Source organism: Pagrus pagrus (genome assembly GCF_965226575.1).
Source record: "Pagrus pagrus genome assembly, chromosome: 9".
Taxonomy (NCBI): domain Eukaryota; kingdom Metazoa; phylum Chordata; class Actinopteri; order Spariformes; family Sparidae; genus Pagrus; species Pagrus pagrus.
Window position 1 is genome coordinate 8648580 of NC_140193.1, and position 20621 is coordinate 8669200.

Consider the following 20621-nt stretch of genomic DNA (forward strand, 5'->3'; position numbering starts at 1 on the left):
AGCAGATCGGCCAGATTTTCTCTCCTCCTGGAAAACTACTGGACTTTAAATGGATGTAAGAAATTCAAAGCGGAAGAGGAAAGAAGGCCAGGGGGAGGAAGGGAAAACAAAAAAGAGAGGGAGAGAGAGCATCTAATGCATCACATTGATCCAAGTAGAAGAAACAGAGAGTCAAACTGAAAAATAACGAGAACAGGGAGACAGACAGAGAGGCATGTTTTTCATTTCCACTGCACAGTGCGAAAGTAAAGCGAAACAGAGCAGAGCGCAGCGTGCCTTCAACCTTTCAGCCTTTCAACAAACAGCCAGCCGGTGAAATATTGATGCTTCAATTCCAACAAAGAAATGTCTGAATGATTTTGGTACATCTGAGTGGGGAAATTCACCTATCTATAATTGATACGGCTGAAATGTTAATAACTGGACGGGAAAAGCACCGGAACAGAGAGGGGAAAAGTGTAAGTGTACGGGTTTGTGTGTTTGTGTGTGTCAGTTGGTTTGTATCTGTGCCCATTAGATGCCTGAGAGCCTGTGGTCTGGATTCACATGTAGCATGACGGTCCTACGAAGATGAGGGAAGGCCTGGGAAGAAGACGATTTCACAGCGTCATCATCAGGCAACTCACAGCTCCTCATCTTCCCCAACTTGTTGTTCTTTAAATGAAGAATTAGCTTCTTCGGTGCCTCCAGAATAAAATGTGTCATCGAATTGTTTTTTGATTAGCTCGTTAAGTTGGTTTTATTAGATAAATATTGGACTTTCATCGTGCGGTCACATTGTTGAGTTGTTGGTATAATTGGCGTTTTATGAGCCGCAGCTCCGATTGGACCCGCAGCCATCTGTGGGAAGGGGATCTCTTTTATGATAGCCTGTCCTTTTACAACGTGTTAACTCTGTTAACTTTGTCACAGTGCTTGGGCTGGATCAGAAAACTCTGCAGCAGCTGGCTCAAAAATCCTGGTGAGACTTTGTACTGTGTGTCTGTACAGTTTTGAAGTGTTTATTATCACATCTAAATTGTTACTCTTAATGCAATTGTGAAAAATAAAGTCTACACAGCAATCAATGTATTTTGCCACTTAACTTATCCAACCGGTTGTTTCTAACTCTGATTTGATCCGTATTGTTGATTTCTTGTAAATTTCGATGCCGGGAGGCAACTAAGAAATACTACAACTGGGTGCTGCTGACTGCAGATACCGTTAGCTTGAGAGCTCAGTTAGCTGTGCAGCTAGCAGTCCAGACTGGGAGCTGATCACCAGGAGCTTTGGACTACAAAGAGCCAGGCTACTAGGCTAATTTCAGTACTGCAGTTCTGCAACACAATACTTCTTTACATCACAATATCAAAACTGTAGTTTCACATTTTGATGATAATGTACTTTTTGTATGTTTCCGACTAAAATTCTCACATATTGCACCTTTAATATAGGCTACAGTTTATATAATCTCTAGAAATGATTTACTCTTATCTAAGATTTATGTAAGCTAAACTTTCTTTTCCATCATTCCTGCAGTTATCTTAGATGTGTTCTTGCTTCTTTAACCAGTCTCAATCCTCTCTGCAAGCCTTCTCCGTGATGTCCCAGCATGCTGTTCTGTCCTCCCTTCTCTCTGCGTGCTGTATTTTTATTTCACGCTGCAGAACTGTCGGCCTTTCTTTCGGTCTCACCATGAAGCCAACAGCCAAACAGCCAAAAACAATGACGGACACCAAATCCTCCAATCTGTGTTAATTCCTCCTAAGTGTGAAAACCATCCTGGAACAGTGAATGTGTTGTAATTAGACTTTGATAATTAGAGACAAGGGACAGAGGGAGGTCCCTGTGTGATTATTATGGGATGGTTTAAGCCAGAGAAACAGGAGGAGAGTGGGCTGAAGTTCACCAAATACACAAAACAACTCTCACACAAGCTGGTGGAGGAAGAAACTCCAAAGGCAAAAACTTCCCCTCATTTCTCATCCTTCTTTAGTCGCAACCGAACCTCCTCGAGCACTCTTAAATCTTCACATAACACCCACCCATCCCGTCTTTACCTGCAGTCCAGCTTCTCGATCTCAAAATGCGGGTTGAAGTTGAGGACGATGCGTTGCAAGGGCTCGGGCGCTGTGATGACCCAGCGGCAGTTCTGGTGAGGCGGGTACTCCAGTGGGTAGCCGGGGGTGGTGATGTAGCCGGCTTTGCTGGCATCGAAATAGCCACCGCATGGCTCAGGCGCTGCGTGGAGGGAGAGAAAGTGAAATCATCTTAATATACAAGTTTAAAAAAGTCAAGATGATGCAGAAACATGTACATTTTCTGTGGATTTGGTCCATCATAAAGTCTTCCCCTCTAAAACTGTTTAAGTTTGCGTGATATTTAAGCGAATGTTTACAAATTTTAGTTTAAAACGTTAAACTAAAATTATCGAAACTCCAAATGCCCGCTAATACAACCGCAAATTACATGGCTAGCTGAGCTAACTAGCTAAAGGCACCCACAGTTAGCAGCAGTTAGCAGTTATTCTGGTGATATGCTACCCCACAATTCAACACATTGCCGATTCTTACATACTGCACCTTTAACTTGAGCTGCAAAGATTAATCGATTAGTTGACGACTATGAAATTAATCACCAACTATTCTGATAAGTTATTCATCAGTTTTAAGAAAAAAAACAATCATTAGTTGAAGCCCCAAAGTTCACACCTTGTTATAAAATACTGACAATATTATTACGAAAAGTGACAATACAGAAAGACATTACAACGCTGTTTATTAGAACTGACCAGGAGGACATCTGTGGATCCAAATTGACAAAAGGTTTATTCATTTGAGGAAAAAAAAAAGTAATTGAAAAAATAAAATTTGAAGCTGAAAGTTCAAGTTTTGATCTTGAACATTCGTGATTTTACTCGAGGAAAAAGGTCCCAAACTGATAAAAATGCAGATAAGAGTTGTGTTTGCAGAGACAGGATATGAGAAACAAAGAGGTGTGTGTGTACGTGTCGATGTGGATGTGGTGTCACAGGTCAACTCGGCATCATGACACACAAAGACCCCATTCTGACCCACGAAGCCCGACGCGCACACACACACACAGTGAACGAGGCCTCCAGATGCCACAGTTACTGTCACAGAGCGGATCCACTTGTCGGTGGTCATACGTCTGCGTTGTGTCACGGACAATGCCGCTCATTCACTGCCGCAGATGTACCCTGACATTGATGGGTAAGTCATATGTATCTCTGACACCCGACGGCATAACACACACACAACTCTACTGTACTGCGTCTGTGGCATCTATTGTACGTCATGCCCGTGCTGTTTGATGGACTGTGCAGACGTTCTGCATGAGCTCAACTTCTTCATTGTTTAAGGGCCCATTAACTTAAGTTAAACCATCATGGTGGTTAAACTGAATACAGTCATTGTGGAGTCAAAGCACTTCCAGTATAACGGGACAGTATGAGCCGCAATCTGCCAGAAAGGAGTCAAGAACTCATGTTGTTAGTTTTCTCATTTAACTAAAGCTGCAACTAATGAGTATTTTCATTAAATCCATCAAGGAGGTTTTATTTTCACTCACGTCCGTTTGTTTGTTGGTTTGTCGTCAGAAACTCACAAAAACTACTGAACGTGTTTCCATGAAACTTGAATGCAGGATGGGTCTCGGCCCTGAACTGACCCCATTTAACTTTTGGTGTGGATCCGGATGAAGGGACGGATCCAGGAATCTTTTCTCACTCTCTTCCACATTGCAAGATCAGGCATTTTACAACATTTTTGTGAATTTCTCAGGGAATAATGCATAAATCTGGATGAAAAAAAGGTATTTAGGTGACGTGTATCTGTGAGTGAGGACAATTTGATGCTGATCCTAGTCCTGGATGGTTGAAATTATGGTTAAGCAGTCGTAGGTGGTTTAAAGTTTAAAGTCATACAGGGCTTTCGAGTTTGATATTGGATTAGGCTCGATTGAATTAAAGGGGACTGTTTCAACATTTGTAAGTGTGAAACCGACTGGATATTTCTAAGGTGACCTGGGGGTAATTTCCAGCAGTTTTAGTGGTGACAAAAAACATATTTTTGAAAAGAAGTCTGGACATTCACAGCCATGTTGGGGCGACAAAACCAGGTATTTTAAGACAAAACGTGATCTTCTCCTCACCCTAACAGTGGTTTTTGTGCCTAAATTAAACCTAAAGAAATGTTAAGTTTAACACATAGCCTTATCTGACTATTAGGTTGATAAATGCATTAACCTAATGTCTCTCAGTGCTTACCTCTCAGTTTTGGACTAGTAGGTATTTTAAGTGCTGATTTGGTCGAGAGAGAAAACTAACAACAAGTGCTTGGTGTTTGACTATTATTTTGAAAGGACTGCTTTCTTTATCCAGGGAATTATCTCCGCACCAAACTGTGATTACACTGTACATTAGGACCGGAGCAGATTGATTTTCAACAAATATTTGGGGTAACACGAGGGCCACAGCGGAGCAGGTTATGCTAATAAAAAACAGCATCTGTGAGTGTCGGCTGCTTGCTGGGAAGTACTTGGCCGGTGAGCAAACCCCTTAGATAATTTCCTGTTTATGAGAGGGAAAAACAAACTCGCGAAGAAGCTCCTGACGGTCTGTATTATTGTTTCGATCGCAGCTGAATGTGCAAATCTGTGTGAAGAAGTTGTGTAACCCGTTGGTCCGTGGCACTGTCTCGCCCGCTGTGCCATGACGTTTTTTATTTATTGCCCCTGTGCTGAGTGGGGTGACATAGCCAAGTCAAACTACTCAGCAGAATACAACATATCTTCAGGCTTTAAATAGACCTGCTACTGTAAACCTAATCTGAGAGGAGTCACACAGCAAACATTTACGCGCAGGCACGGCATAAACACTTTAACGGACGCCGCCTCCAGTATAAATTCAACTCCGAGAAGGGAAAAACAAACTCGCAGCTCCTCAAACGTCCTGATCTCCCACAGCTTTTCCTTTCACGGCTTCGAATACGTGCATGCGGTCTGATTCATGTGCGCTGGAGAGATGGAAACGGAGGTCAGATCTTCCCGCAAAGTGATTGACACCTTGGCGTCTATATCTGGTGTCTACCTCACACTGTCTGCAAACAATTAGCGATCATCCCCGCTTTCCCTCGATCCCTCTGCCTCCGTCCGTCTCTCCTCCCTCTCCGCCACGCTGCGAGCCAACTAGTCCTCTCGTCTATCTCCTCCTATCTGTTTCCAATCTCCCCGGTGACATACAGTAATACAGGAGTAGAGTTACAAGGGCCTATGTAACCCGGCCAGACGCATTTCATCTCAGCACCACCTGGATTAGTGTTTAACCACTCTGGAATCTCACAGCACCATCAGCCAAACACCACTTTTAGCTCAGCGCTTAGCTAACTGTCTCTCACGAAAAATCTGGGTTATGCCGAGGCGATGCAAGGGGGAAACATCCAGGGTTGTTAGAGGAATGAAACTGATTAATAACCGATTGCTTGGGACTCGTAAGGCGCACTCAGTTGTTATTGTGATAGGTCTTAAAATGAGAAGAGCACAAATGTGTTTTCATTAGATCGGGTCCCCGAAGAGACCGTGAAGGAGACGGTAAAGGTTTATTCTTTTTGACGGACGACTACTTTAATCTTTACTTCGCTTCAGCTTTTAAACTTCATTCAGGCACTATTCTTTTATCGATGAAATACATTTTTTCTTCAATCCAGTGTGCATTTTCTGCTTTTGTTGCTCCTTTAATTAGCATTTTTAAATAAAGTTGACTTTGAGTGACACGCACAAGAACTCCAATGTACCTGTACCTGCGCAAAGGATAGTAAATCTAAATCTTAATCTAAATCTTTGTCTTTTTATCACCTCAGACTACCGACTCCTCTCTTCTCCTATCTTCACCTCTGGCCTGCAGCCGACGCAGACGTCACCTCCCAGTGTCTGATGAATAAGTCCGGCGTGATGAAGAGGCAGACGCTGTGTGTGCGTAAAGTACTGTGTCTGCTCTGCTTCAAGGGTGTATTTATATCAGGACACGCACGCATAAGTCATTCGACCATTATCACAGCCGAACAGGAAAGGAAGTGACACATGTCGAGGAGGTGAGTGCACGGGTGACATCACATCCTCCTGCTTGAGTTTGACATTGTTTATCTGGTTGTTGTGCGCACTCGGATAGATCATACACGCACAATAAAATTGTGCTGAGGCTGAGTCATTATAGAGTTCCTGCAGTAATAGACCGGTAAACTGGAGGAGTGAAACTAGGGATTGATATTGTTTTTTCAGGGCCGTAATAACAAGTATTAGTAACCGAGAGACCGACAATCGATGTTTGGAACAGATATACATTTGTAAAGTAGTAAAAAAATAAATATTGGTGTCAACATTTTGAATACACTAATAATAAAGTACAATTTGGATGGATAACTGCTATCTTTACCTAAAAAACTGTATAACACAGCCTCCAAAAGTAAATCTATAGCCACGCTGATTTGTATTCCACACTGCAGCAGCCCTGACCTGCATGCTGGGAGGAAAGTGTAACGTCTGCGTGCGTGTGGAGATGCTGAGTTGGGGGAAAATCCCAAATTCATGTCAAGAATTAGCAAACAGGTTTTAAACCACTGTATTCCCACGTATCAGCTAAAGTCGGTGAGTCCAAATGCTGTCAAGGCCGATGAGGAAAAGATGGTCAGACGTACAGAAATAAGATAATAAACCAACAACATACTGGACCCTCAACCTTTTTAAAAGCACCCATCAGCATATGATGAAACAGAAAGAACATAAGTTGACTCAAAGTGCTTTCAAGTCAAGGCAGATGGGTTAAATTTGCCTCAATACAGAGAAATAAGGAATACATAAACAGCATAATACAATAATACAATTATATAGAGAAGGGAAGGCCGAAAGTTGAAGGCAAGACTATATATGGGGAAATTACAATAAGAGATTAGGAGAAATACAATAAAACTAAACAACTAATATGATAAAATAAATGCTGAAGTAAAAGAGAAGTTCAATAACAGATTCAAATCACGTGTCTTTGACGGGTTTGTCCCTCACAGAAGACACAAGCACTTCCCTCCTCTTGACTTCACACTAGACAGCGTCTCTCTCGACCACATCAGCATGTGTGATCTTCAGTCAGACGCCGTATTTAGACCGCATATTCACAACAAACGCACAAACACAAACCGCTGAACGTGGCTTATCCCCCGCTGGCTTAGACACCACTGTACTCAGACCACACGCACACACACATACAGAATAAGCAGCAGTAAACGGTGCTAAGCAGTCAAGCAGGGATATAAGACAGGCCGCTGCATTATTTATGGCCCTCCGCCACGTTAAGTATTGCATCCTGATAGCACCTATTCAGCAACTTTTCCCCCCTCGCATGCGCAGACCTCGACACACACACAGAAATGTAGGAAAAGCTGCAAACAGAAGTGCAGGCACAGCAACAGAGAGCAACGGAAAAGTCCCAAACATGAAGAAAAACACAAAACTGAACCAAATCCTTGTTTGTTGGCCCCAAATGCAAATTTTCTGACCTTGATTTTCGGAGCTCTCTTTACACATTCATGTTCCCTCCGAGTCTGGCTCTGAAGAGAGACTTTCTCAGCCTGTCGCAATCGATTTGCTAGCCCGCGAGAACTTTGCTAATGTGCTGGACCGTAGTCGGAATTTATTTCCTTTGGCCGCGGACCATAATGATAGCATTAAATGATTTAGTGAGTGTTTGCGCATGAAAGTGTTTGACCCAGCTAACCAGGCGACGTTTTAAGAGCGAGGCTATTATCTATCAACTTATTACCCACATACACTGGCCCAAAAAAAAGAAAAACGGCAGCGCAGCGAGTCTCACACTCTCATTATTTGCGACCTTGTTGGAAACAGGTCCCTGAATTTAACAATCAATAAACTCTGATCATCTGCATCAAAGCCTGAGGGAATAAAATGCAAATTTTTACCATTGATTTCCATGTCTTCTTGCTAATGTTTACAATGCATTTTCAGCCGAGCACTCACAAATCACTTCAAGCACCTCAAACGGCGACTGTAAAAAGCTTTTGTGCGACTCTGGGAATACAGGGAACGCTGAAAATAACAGGCTGAAATGTCTTTTTTGGACCCAAACCAAGGTGCTTTTAGTCCAACCTGGGAAACCTCAGGAATGGACAGAACCAGAGGAGAGAGAGAGAAAGGGAGAAGGAGGCAGAGCAGGACGGAAGAAAGAAACAGAAAGAAAGAAAAAGGAAAGAAAGCGAGGAGAGTAACGCCAGAACATCTGTCTCTCATCATCTGAAAAGAGAAAGTCAGCAGCTCAGAAAAAGCTCACTGGACAGAAAATACAACCCTTACTCACTCACACACACACACACACACACACACACACACACACACACACACACACACACACACACACACACACACACAGACACACAAACAGGTGGGGTTGTGCTTTTTCTCCAGGTGCCCTGCATTAAAGCCACAGTGGAAAACTACAGAGGGAAAAAGAGTGTGTGCGAGTGTGTTTGTGTGTGTGTAAAGCAGAGGGATTGGACGGCGGAGGACTACAAAGGATCCGAGGGAACAAACAGAGCGATGGGAAATCGGAGAGGAGAGAGACGAGGACTCGTAAAAATAAATAAAAGAAGGATGAGTGTGTGATACGGAAAAAGAACTGACATGAGAACAAGCCTCTCAACTCAGGAGAAGAGACACTCGGCTGATCTGCGGGGCTTTAGAGAGCAGAGCGGGAATATGACAAAGTAAAAAAGGAAGACGCTGTAAAAGATTTAAGATCAATAACTGAGAGAGAGAGGAGCTGAAGAGATGACTGGAGGAGAGGGGGTCAGAGAAGAGCAGTGTGAACAGAAATAGGGAGATGCAATGTTAAAGAATGACGAGAGAGAGAGAGAGTTTCAGGTTACAGGAGTTGGTTTTGGACAACTCGCGCTCCGATGGTCAACAGCCTCGATGTAGATAAATGGAAGACGATGCACCAGTTATGTGAACGATCCATCACGTTCTCCAAATTAAAGATCAGAAGTGTTTGCCCATGCCCTTAAAAACGACAAATCAAGGTGTTTTCTGAGGTTTATCTGATATCCGGCTAACGATTGTTGGTGTTGCTCCAAGACCATCACTGCAACTGAAGATGATAAAGTCTGTAGATGGAGCAGGTTGTGGTGGATGAATGGGTGCAGCACAGGACGTGCCCAGGGACCGGACACCTTTGGATGAACTCGGTGCGTTTCCACCACAGGGACCAGACCAAATTAAGTTTTGGGGACATTTTTTCCCCCCCTAGAAGTTCCTGCTCGGTGGGTAGTACTTTCCAAAAGCACAGGAACTTGGTTTGGGCCTGAAGAAACCACATCTGATTGGTTGAGTGCTCACAGCATTTTATTTCAGCCACAATTTAAAAAAATCTGCAGCTGCAAACCAGTTTGTTTAAGTTCATTTTGCTTCAACTCATCATCATGGAGCTGCAGAAGAAAGCAAACGACGGATGGACCAACGCTCATCGTTGCCTGATCTTTGTTGGTCTTCAGAACCTCTCAGGTGGCTTGAAAAGCAGATCTTTGAGTGAAAACCTGGCTTATCTGTGTTTTATCTGTAGAGCAGACGGGCCTCTTGTTGCTATCTGGTCTCAGTACCTTAAACTGACATTGTGTTTATGCATTCCTGTTCAAGTTTACCTTTACTCATAGCACTGAACATGGGGTCAAGTGCAATGTCGAATCTGAAGATAATCCAGATAAAACAACTTTTTGTCTGTTCCTGCTTCAGTTTCCAGTCAACAGGCCGATCAACTCTGTCTAAATAAAGGCTAAATAAACACGGGCACTGGTACGGGAGGTTTCTGTCAACCTGTAAAAGCAATTTCGGCGTGCTTCATCTCAAGAAATGCTTCAGATAATACAAACAAGTTCTGGCCGGAGATATTCAGGATGTTATACGCACAGGTTTCATTTTGAAATTGTTTGATCCGTTGTGTTTACTTATAAAACTCTCCTAACTCTGGAGCCTGTTATTGGCCTGAAGAGTTCACTATGAAGAGAATTTGTGTTCATCGATTACTCATTTATTGAGCAACATTTCTGCTTAAAATATCCACAAACGACTAGACCTTTGTTGTATATTTTGTTGAGTTGTGTACTTACGTTATCCCAAATGTTTCCAGAGGAGTCCATAATTTTACTCAAGGTAATGATGCGTTTCATTTGGTGTTTGGAAACATCAGATCATGCGTCAGAAAGTGTAAAAAGAAGTCAACAAACGTGACTAAACGTACCTAATCTCTGAAAACTGCCGCAATGGTGGATATTTAACATCTCCCATGATCCCATGCTACTTCACAACGTCATTAAACTGTGTCTTTTATTCCAATATTTTGATTGAGAGACCCCTAGTGGTGGAAATGACATACTAAGCAGCACGAACATCAGCATTTGAAGACTGACGTCACCCTTACGAGCCATGTAATTGGATTTCCAACTGTTGTGCGAGCGGGATCGACAGAGTCGGAGAGAGCGGTGAAAGAAAACGAGTGGCTGAAAGAGTGAAAAGATTTCCCACTGTGGCAAAGTGGGGCGAGAAGAGGGTGAGGGAGGTTTCTTAATCGGAGCGAGGGAAAAAACACTGACAAGAGGGCGGTGTGGAGAAAGAGACAGAGAGTGCTATTAAAGGAGAGGTGAAGTGGCATGAAAAGAGGAAAAACAACTGGATGATTCAGCGTGAAGGGAAAGAGGAAAAAGGAAAACAACCTGTGGCCTCGCACGGCACTGCTCCGGAGGGACTGGCGAGGACACAGAAGGCTTAGCTAACACACAAACACACACACGGTTTTTTTTCTTTGAAAAAAAAAGGAGCGAGGACGGGCAAATGTTCTCATTTGAAAGATTTCCATGATCTCCCCTTCCCTCTGAGGACATTTGTTCTTCCACAAGTGTACAACACACTCGCACTGACACACACGCTGATCTCCCCCCGTCCTCTCTAATTACTCCAGTCATTACCAATGGCCAATGAAGACACTAGAATACTAACAGTTTACTAATGACATGATAACTGTAATTAGAACATCCTGCTGGACCCACTAATTGTCCTTTCGCTTTTAGAGACGAGAGACAAAGAGAGAGAGGGGGAGAGTCTGCGCTGAAGGTTAATTAGCTTAATGTTTATTCGCTCGCTGCAAACTGGGTTGTTGATGTCAGCGGACCAGCTTCTGCCGTTAAACCACTATTATTCTAATGACGGGAAGACCAGTGTTCTCGTCTCAAAGTTGCACGGCTCATTAAAATGTATTTTTTCGCCTTCTTTTATTGAGAAAAGACTCGAAAGATGGCAGTTCTGAATCGGGAGATGAGAACGGATAACTCTTAATCCCGAAACCTGGTGGTAAACACCTGTTACCTGCACCATAATTAAAGTGAAATCAGTTTTTGAGGAAAAGTCTCCACCACCTGTGTCACCTGTCTTAGATTAGCATAATCACTTGTCGCACACGTCACAGTTAATTTTAAATTTCGTGACCTCTTCGTGCACCGGTTTGTCCCATTTCTTTTAATAACACGGCCTCCGTTTGGAAGCTAATCATCATCTTTTTTTTAACATCTATATTACAATCAGTGTATTTCTTATTAACACGCTTTACTTTGGCCAGAGACCCTCCAGTGCTCGACAGAGAGGAGGAATAAATCTGGCTCGCTTTACTGCAGGTGGCTCCACTCAACTACTGCTTCACACTCTGCTGCTTTCCCCTTATTTCACTAATGCCCTCTCATGCTCCCGCTCTCTCGCCCTCTTCTTCACTACCAAATGCTCATATTTCCTCGCTCCCTCTATCTCTGCTCCCTCTCTCTTTTTTATTACTTTTTTCTTGGGATGAAAGTTCACAAAAAGCTCATATTGGTGAAGCATTCCCAGGCCTTTTGTTGCAGCGAATACAGCAGCAATAACAGGGGGAAAACCATCGTAGACAGACACAGACAAACATGTATGATAGGGCGACCAGGTGTCCCGCATACTGAGACGATGTCCCACATTTTTATTGGCTATAGTTTTCAAAAGACAAACCGCTAAATGCTAAAAATCTGACTCTTGTCCTGAGGCGGTAAAGAAAGCAGCTGAGGCTCTTGTCACAGGGATGTGTTTGATGTACAACTGCACACACTCAAGTGCAGGTTGACCTGTCACCGTCTCTGCGACCCCAAACTGGATGAAAACTACCACAGGACAAGAACAAGCAGCTACAACAAAGACTCGTAACAGCAGCTTAAACCAACATTTAACACACTGTGCCGCAATCCAGTCATCAGACTGTGGTAGTAAGCGGGCACCTGTCATTTTTTCAGACTTGAACGTGTTGCTACAAAGGCAGCGTGCTCATGAATCAACGAGAGGGCTAAAATATGTTACGAGATAAGGGGCAGAATAGAAATCTCAATTTTTTAAGTCAAGTAGACACGAAATCAGAAATTCCTCTCAGCATTGTCGCACAGAAACAGACTTCTTGTCCCACATTTGGGTTGTTGTGAGCTGGTCACCCTACGTATGGATGAGCTGGTTTCAGAGGCATTAATTGCCCTTTTTATAGCCACTGAAATCCATTTTGCTGCTAATATTCAACCTTTACCCACGCTGTCTTTCTTACTTTGTTATTTTTTACTTTCGTAACACGCTGATGTATTTCCAGCCTTACTGAAACACACTTGCCAGTCTGAGTAATTATCCACGGAAACACAAGATTACACTGAAAGGAACAAATACGTCTAAATTAATATTTATAGACAGTAATATCTCTAATATTTCAGGCTAACAACTGATCCTTCCCCGTGCAAAGTCATTACACAGAATCGCTGTGTTAGTGGCAGCGAGTCAATTCATTATGTAGCGAGTTAAATCAGGGTATAACCCCATTGTGTGAACAAATGACATGGGTGGTTTGTTTTATTGACTCACTATTGGAGCTTACAAAGCATTATGCCCCACACCAATGTTACATTTAATTATTACAGGCCGGCCCCGCTGGAAGCTTAAGGCTAGAAAATAGTAATGCATTAGGGAAGCCCAATCACACTGAGGATACATGGCGTACATAAAGCTGCACATTAGCAGAAAAAGCTTTAAAATCTGAAAGTAGCTCTGCCAGACTTGTTTATTTCCCTTCATGCTGTGGAGTTACCAAAGAAATGTCCTCCTCTCTGATTCAGACCTCTGCAATCACATCGGTTCGGTGTGAGCCATCGACAACAGTCTGATAAACCCGTCCTCAGCGGATACCTGTGGGCATTTCACCCCACTGCTAGCTCGCTCCTCACACTGTGCACCGAGCGAGCCTGTTTCATCATCCAGAATATTTCAGCAGAGACACTATGGAGGCAGACAGCTGGTCTTGAGTGGCCAATTATGTCCGTTTATCTCCCTTCCAGGCACAGCTGTGATCAAACGGAATGAAGAAACAGGATCAAACAGCGAGGCTAGGAATCATTCTTCCGTTTCGTTCACTTCTTTTCTGCAGCTTCCCTCTGCCTGATTCGGTCTCTGTTACTTCCTCCCCCCCTTTTACTTCCATCTCCTCCCTCCTGTCTCTTCTCGCTCTCTCTCTCTCTAGCTATACACACTTCTTCTGAGTCTCACTACGCTCTCCTCGCTCATCTCTCCGGAGACAACTGAGCAGAGGCATCTGTAAAAAGTTTACTGCTGAGGAAGCTTCATCCTGCGCTGCTTACTGCTGAGAGCGTACGTGCGCTCCAGTGGTTCTCGGGGTACCAGGAGAGGGATCTCAAAGGGAAGTCCCCAGAAAAACGAAGGTATTGAGGAAGAAACATGGCAGGTTTTTACATGATAAAAAGTAGTTTGGGCTGTACCTTTAAAACGACACCAATGAGTGTTTTATAGGAAAGGAAACTGATGGTCATAGTCGGAAGAAGTGCCCATCTTGGAAAGATTGTGGTCATGGTTAAAAAAAGCTAATGACGACTGCTGTGAGAAGACGGACACCCGGTCTCAGCTGTCAAAATTTAACTCTCCTACTCGCCACCACTTCCGCTTTGCAGTACCAAGGAACCTCACACTTCCTTCTTTGGTGGTGAATGAAAAACAAAGGCCATTTAGGACAGTCTCAGAAATCAATCTCAACAATTCAAGGGTCCACACTGGGCTCGATCGACTCAGAATTCACATGAAATCTCCCACACATTGCAGTTTTCTTCCATGACACATATATGTCCTCCCATCAGAGGTGAAACACCATGTAAAGAAAGCCTCCACTGTGCTCTCTGCTCGCTGTTTTCCCCCCAAAACAACATTTGGCAGCCTCCGCCACTCAATCCGAGTCATGAGATCTGCAAAAGCCCGGGCTCGCCTCCCGAATAAGCTCTAAATCAATAAAATTGAGAATGCAAACAACTCCTCCACAGCTAACACTTCTCAGTTCACCCCATTTACACACACAAATGTGTGTCAGAGCAGAAAGTGAGCCTTGAGGTGAGATTTGAAAAAAAAAGAAAAAAAAAATACTCTGCCAAGTTCTGGGTCCTTTTTTTTGCAGAGGCAGCTCTGAGAAACCATTAAAGGCAGCTAGAGTGTGTCTGTGGTGAAAAATTGATCAGCAACCCCATGATTTAGCAGACAGAAATAGTTTTTGCTCTAGAATTCATGATGTAAAATGGAGCTCAACTGTAAATTGCCCGTTTTTTAAAGCTGATTTTGTTAATAAAACAACTGTTCCTGGTTTTAATTGGCTGTGGTACTTTAAGTTATCCATAAACGCACACCTGTGGCCACTTAACGGCGAATTGAAGTATTGATCCCTCGACCTGGTGTCACCACAGACAGGTTTGTTTAAGAGGAACATAGTAAGACTTGTCTAATCGGCGCCCTGTGCGTAAAGATCGCTCTATACGTGGTTAAAAAGTACAGAAACCTTCTTTTGACGCATCGGACCAGCGCGCGTTTTCGCTTTGCCACCTGTAACTGAATGTAAATGTTAGAGTTTGGAGCGTTTCTCACATCAAGAGCCTCTGCGTAAACCGCTGATGGATGAATGCAGCTGCCACCCTACAGCGCACACGGACTGAGGGGGAAGTGACAGACCTCCGGACCTCTGTGCGTCTGGAGCGCCGGCAGACGGGGACAGCAACCCGGACAGACCCACCGCCCCCGACTCCAACATAAAGGAAACCCTGTTGCGCGCATCTGCCATCCTCGGGGTAAAAACTCTTTCAAGGAATATTATTAGACTACATCACGGCGACACGTTATGAGATGAAACAAGCGCGATTAAGTCGCTATAAAGTCTATCGAGCTGCTGACCTGACAGACCTCTGGCACCGACACTAGTCCCGATAGGAACATTATAGTGATTTTTCATTATTGAACAGCTCTCCAGAGATCAGTCATTGATAAAGCTGCAGTGTAGAAGCCACAGTGTGCGGTTAAGATGTTTGTCAGGACGACAAAAATCAATACTGATACCAAGTCCACATCCTTCATGTGGTACAGGACGGACTGAAGCTGCAGTGGAGTGAGACTGCTCTGTCAAATCGCATTGTTAGAAAGTTGCATTAACCATTAAGCAGATGTCTACCGAGGGGTTAATTTTGTTTGAGACAAATAGCAGATTATATTTGTGTTTATCGCTCATTTCAAGTTGTTTCTCCACTTTCCCCACACCTCTTTACCTATACTGAGCGAGATGGGTCAACATGCTGCAGAGTTAACCCCACTGATCCACGTCCCTCAGCCCTCTGACGATAACGCATTATTTGAAAATTCGTTTTTCATCCTTTGCGCATTTTGTTGGACACGAAAGCACCACTCACACCCCATATCTGCTGCGTTTTACTGAGCCCGTGCTTGTGATGTTAATCTCCTCTCAAAAGAAGCGGGTTAATTTCTCTTTAACACTGTGGTGTGACTGATTTGAGCGAATGTGTCAAACTTACCTCCTTCCTCTGCTTTGACCGCTGAGGGCGAGAGAAAAGCCAGTAAACATCCACAGAGCCAAATGAGTAAATCCATCTTCTCCCCTCGGGTGTGGAGAAATAACGCCTTTTTCTCCTCCTTTGTGATGTGTATATGAGTCAAAAGCTGCAGTCCAAAGTCCGCTTCTTCTCTCCTTTTCCCACAGTCCTCTGATTATTTGAAGCGCAACTCAAGTAGTGCCCAAAATCCACCACGAACGCCGGGTTGCGTTCACCGGGCTCTCCAGGAATATCGCGCTGGTTCAACACTGTTCAGCCTATTGTGTGCTTCTTCTTCTTCTTCTTCTTCTTCTTCTTGAGGAAACAACTGTGATCTACGCAAACTGATCTGAAATCAGCACGTTTTTTTGTTTTTGTTTTTTTTTTACTCTAAACACGTTTTAAACCCTCAAAATCCATCGCGGTGCGCGCAGTCGGCAGCGCTGTGTCCCCCCGTCAGTCACAGATATCAAACCTCGTCGACACAGTGTTTGAAAGACAAAATCATAACAGTCAAACAAAGTAAAAAAAATCACCGGCTGCTTCAACAGAAATCAGCTAAATAAAAATGTGCCGGCGAGTTTGACAAAAACTGGAAAAAAGTAACGAGTGTTTCCTCCTCGTCTCGATAAAATATCCCCGAATCTCTCGCTCTGGTTCTCTTCCCCAAACTGCGCATCTACTTGGTAAAAGCACGTGTGATTAAGAAAGAAAAAACATATTTTCCCATCGGGGTTTTCCTCTTAATACACTGTCCTGAAAACAGTCCCGCTCTTGCGCAAAAGGTAACACCGGATCTCCAGGAGAGGAGGCAAGCTCCGGCGTGCGTGCGTAAAACTGCTCGGGAGACAAAAACCAAACAGTGCAGCCTCTCCGCTCTCCTCCTGCGTACTGTGCGTTTCTTCTCCGAAACGCGCTCCTCTATGCCTCCCTCTCTCTCTCTCTCTCTCTCTCTCCTTCACGCTCAGTATATGTCTCTCTCTCTCTTTCTCTCTCTCTCTCTCTCTAACTCTGTGCGTTGCCTCTCCCGGCAGCTCCGGCAGTGCGCTCCTTTCTCTCCGATCTCCGCCGGGTTTGTGGCGGCGGGCAGGACTGCTCACTCACTCCCCTGTCTCGGTGAGCGTGCACGCCGCGCGCGCGCACGTGTATCGGATTACAGTAGGCACCTCGGCCCGCCTCCATATAGCCCCTCACTGATTAAAGAGCAGTTTCATCTCCCTCTCACTCCCCTTTCTCTCTCTCTCTCTCTCTTTTTTTTGCCTCACCCTCTCTTACCTCCCTGATTCATTTACACCACATTTCTCCCTCTCTGTCCAAACCCTCCCTCCTTCCCTCTTCTATTTCCCCATCTCTCTCATTTGTTCCTCCACCTTTCTCTCTCTCTCTCTCGCTCTCTGTCTTGTGTGTTAAAGAGAAAGAAGAAAGGCAGAAAACAGGGGAAGAAGAGGCCCACAGCACAGCTTTATGAGCTTTGTAGTAGTGCTGCTGGGAGCTTTAAAAGGAAACCTGGTGCTGCAGCGTTACAGCAGGAAACAGAACATATGCATGTGTAAACTAATCAAAATGGGAAATAATTACCTAAATAACTTAGTGATCAATCACCAGAAATACTTATTAATAGTAATCCTTTGATTTCTACACAGAGATTTTCTTTTCTTCATGTACTTGTCATGCAGAGCAGCCATTGTGGTAATAATGGTTAAGCTCCTGGATGAAAAAAAAAAATGCAGGCCAAGGCGAATAGCTGTTTACCAAGGGCACACGGGTCAGTGGCGAACAGAATCTAAACAAGGGGAGGAAGATATAGACAGCAGTGCGATGCTGAGACGCAGAGAGAGAGAGAGAGAAATGAGGCTGGATGGCAAACAGCCAGAGGATAATTTCACAGGGGAAGAATGCATTCAAGTCGACTGAGTCAAAATAAAACTGCTCCTGTTTCAGCCGCTCTATCTGTGGTGTAACACAGGGTGTGTGTCAGTGGGAGGTGTGTTTTCAGGGACCAAAGCTCGCGGTCTGCAGAACTAACCAAATCTTGGCTCTCATAATGGCTTCCCAGGACACACCCTGCACACTTTCACACACAGATGCACACACATGCAGGCCATAATGACACAGCTGAACTCACCATTGACCGCCCAGTAAAAAAAAAAAGAAAAATCACGTTGTGCACTGAGTTATCTCGTGGGAAGAAAATCCCCTCTAAACCTCTTTTTCTTTTATGACAGAGAAGAAAAAAAAAAAATCACACAATCGCTGCTGCCATGTGACAATTATTTATAGCTCCTTGAACTTTTCTGACAGGCTTTTCCAAGAACAAAGAAGTGTGCACAGTGACATATGATAACTTATTTTACTCACCACAGTCCTGATGGTGTGGGGGTTAAAGAGATAGTTCACTTGCAAATTTAAAAAAGTATTTTCTTCTTAGATGTTGTCCTGTTAGACTTGTCCATCTACATTGTTATGGTGTGAGTTGCCAAGCTTTGGAGATACTGGCCGAAGAGATGCGTTCATTCTCTAGAAACGTAGATGGCACTCAGCTTGTGGTGCTAAAACTTCAGGCACTCATGTGTGGAGCGTAAACAAAAATACTGAATTAGGTTAAAAAGCCTTTATTCCAAACATGGCTACTTACAGAACAACAAAACACAGACTAGTTTTGACCTTAGTGATGTTGAAGATGACACGCCACCGGTGTAAAAAATTCTCCTGCGCTAAAATGAGTCGACATCAAAATAACATCTGTTACATAAGACATTTCCAAAAATATTCAATCCATTATTTAAATTATCTGGCCTTATATATAATTTAAAATGCATCTGTGCAAAGAATAGAGCCTGTTTGTTTACTCTTCTCTATCTTAAGGTGTTAATGATGTTTTTTTAGGATCAAGGTTAGTGCCAAAAACTCAACAACAATGTTTCTTCTCAGAAATCATGACCTGGTTACTCAAGATAATCTACCGAACTTGTTGAGAGCAGTTTCATGTGGGAACAATTTTCTTTCTGCCGAACTACAGTCGGCAACTGTATCACTGCGCAGAGGGAGGCGTGGAATGTAAAAGTTAATAGCTCGATTAGCGTCTCGTCAAAAGGCTGGTTTCCTTCTGTAAAGTGATACAAAAATGACAAACAGTTGCTACATAAATACCTGCCAACACCCCTGATTTTCAAATGGCTGTTTCCCAGTTTCTGTGCAGGATATCTGTCGTCTACCTGGCAACCCAACCTAGCGTCACAGGTGATGGTGTGCAAACAACCCTGTCCGACAAAACAGGTGCCAAGAAGAAGAAACACTGTTTTTGCCTCCTGTCTCACTTGCTCGTCCTCTTGCCCCCACCCTGCAGACCGTAGTCCTGCATTAGTTTGTCTATTTACGTTATTTTGATGTAATTGTGTAAGTTGTGGTGTCATTTTTAATGACTTCTGATCACCTTTTTGTACTTTTTTCTCAGACTTAGACTTCTTTTAGACTAAATATAATATAATATATAAGACTAATATAAAGTTCCTGTACCGTCACATCCTTTTTTGCCATCTGCTTCCATTATACTTGAGAGTAGGCAGACGTCTCCATGGCCAATATCTCCAAAAAAAAGGGCTTTCAGTGCAGGTAAGAGGGTGCACTGTCCCTTTAAATCATCTATATTCTCATTTCCTGATCAGTTTTACTTTTATTGCCCACAATTCCCAGCAGGCAGGTGAATCACTGGTCTGAGATCTGGACAGTGACATGTGACACACACACGCAGGCGCACACACACACACACACCATCAAACTGTCACTCAGATGTTTCCTAACATCTCTGGAGGTCTGAAGGTATTAAGTTCTTTTTCCATGACAGGTCAGTGTGTGTGTGTGTGTGTGTGTGTGTGTGTGTGTGTCACCCTACTCGTTCCTCGGGTCCCTGCAGTCGTCCGACCTCTGTAACCTGTCCCTCTCTCCCCTCTTGCTCTCCTCGTGCTCACTGAAACTAAAACCCACCCCGGACCAACTGGAATCTGTCAAGTGATGAGAGCAGAGAGAAATCACATGTTAATATCGATGCAACGCTCCACTGAGGAGGAAGCTGCAGAAAAAAAGATCAGGGAGGTGCAGCGTTCTGTTAGGGATCTACCTGAGACACTGAACATGGTGATGGTAAATCTCGAAGCAGCCTTCTCTAACTTAATTTTCATTCTGCATTTTCCACTCTACAGAGAGGATCTTCAAGTGAACTGGAATAACAAACAATGTAAAATTGTAGTTCCAGTTCTGGTTTCACATGGGAACAGAGCACACTGAAAGCAAAAAAGTACCTCAGATCTTAGTATCCACAAGTTGGCAGGGAGACTTTGGACAGGAAAGCTTTGTAATAACCTCTGAGAATTATTCCGAATTTACACCAACTCACCACATGAACTCGAGCCTTCTGGACTTTCCCTTCACGCATTCTTCTGTATAACTTACAACAGTGTGTTGTGAAACGAGGATATTCTAATCCATGACACCTTTTCTGCTTGCCAAGCAGTGGACTGGGTTTCCCAGAAGTTTACCGCTGACATCACTGAGAGTCCTTTTTAGGGAAATGGGCAGAAATGTTGCTCAGAGACTAGTCCAAGTGCTTCTGCCTCACTGGAAACTACCTGCAAAGTTAGTTAGTCATAGCAT

General features: G+C 43.7%; 1 protein-coding gene across 3 annotated transcripts in view; it reads right to left on the reverse strand.

The window, feature by feature from the left end:
* The window catches only part of LOC311262078 (neuropilin-2-like), a 106457-nt gene extending 89431 nt beyond the window's left edge, over window positions 1-17026 (reverse strand). For all 3 annotated transcript variants that reach the window (XM_084361226.1, XM_084361224.1, XM_084361225.1), the window contains exons 1-2: window positions 15954-17026; window positions 2040-2220 (exon numbers count right to left, since the gene is read on the reverse strand). In XM_084361226.1, coding sequence (XP_084217352.1) covers window positions 2040-2220; window positions 15954-16029 — 257 coding nt within the window. In that variant the 5' untranslated portion in view covers window positions 16030-17026. The remainder of the gene's footprint in view (window positions 1-2039; window positions 2221-15953) is intronic.
* Window positions 17027-20621: the final 3595 nt, after the last annotated feature.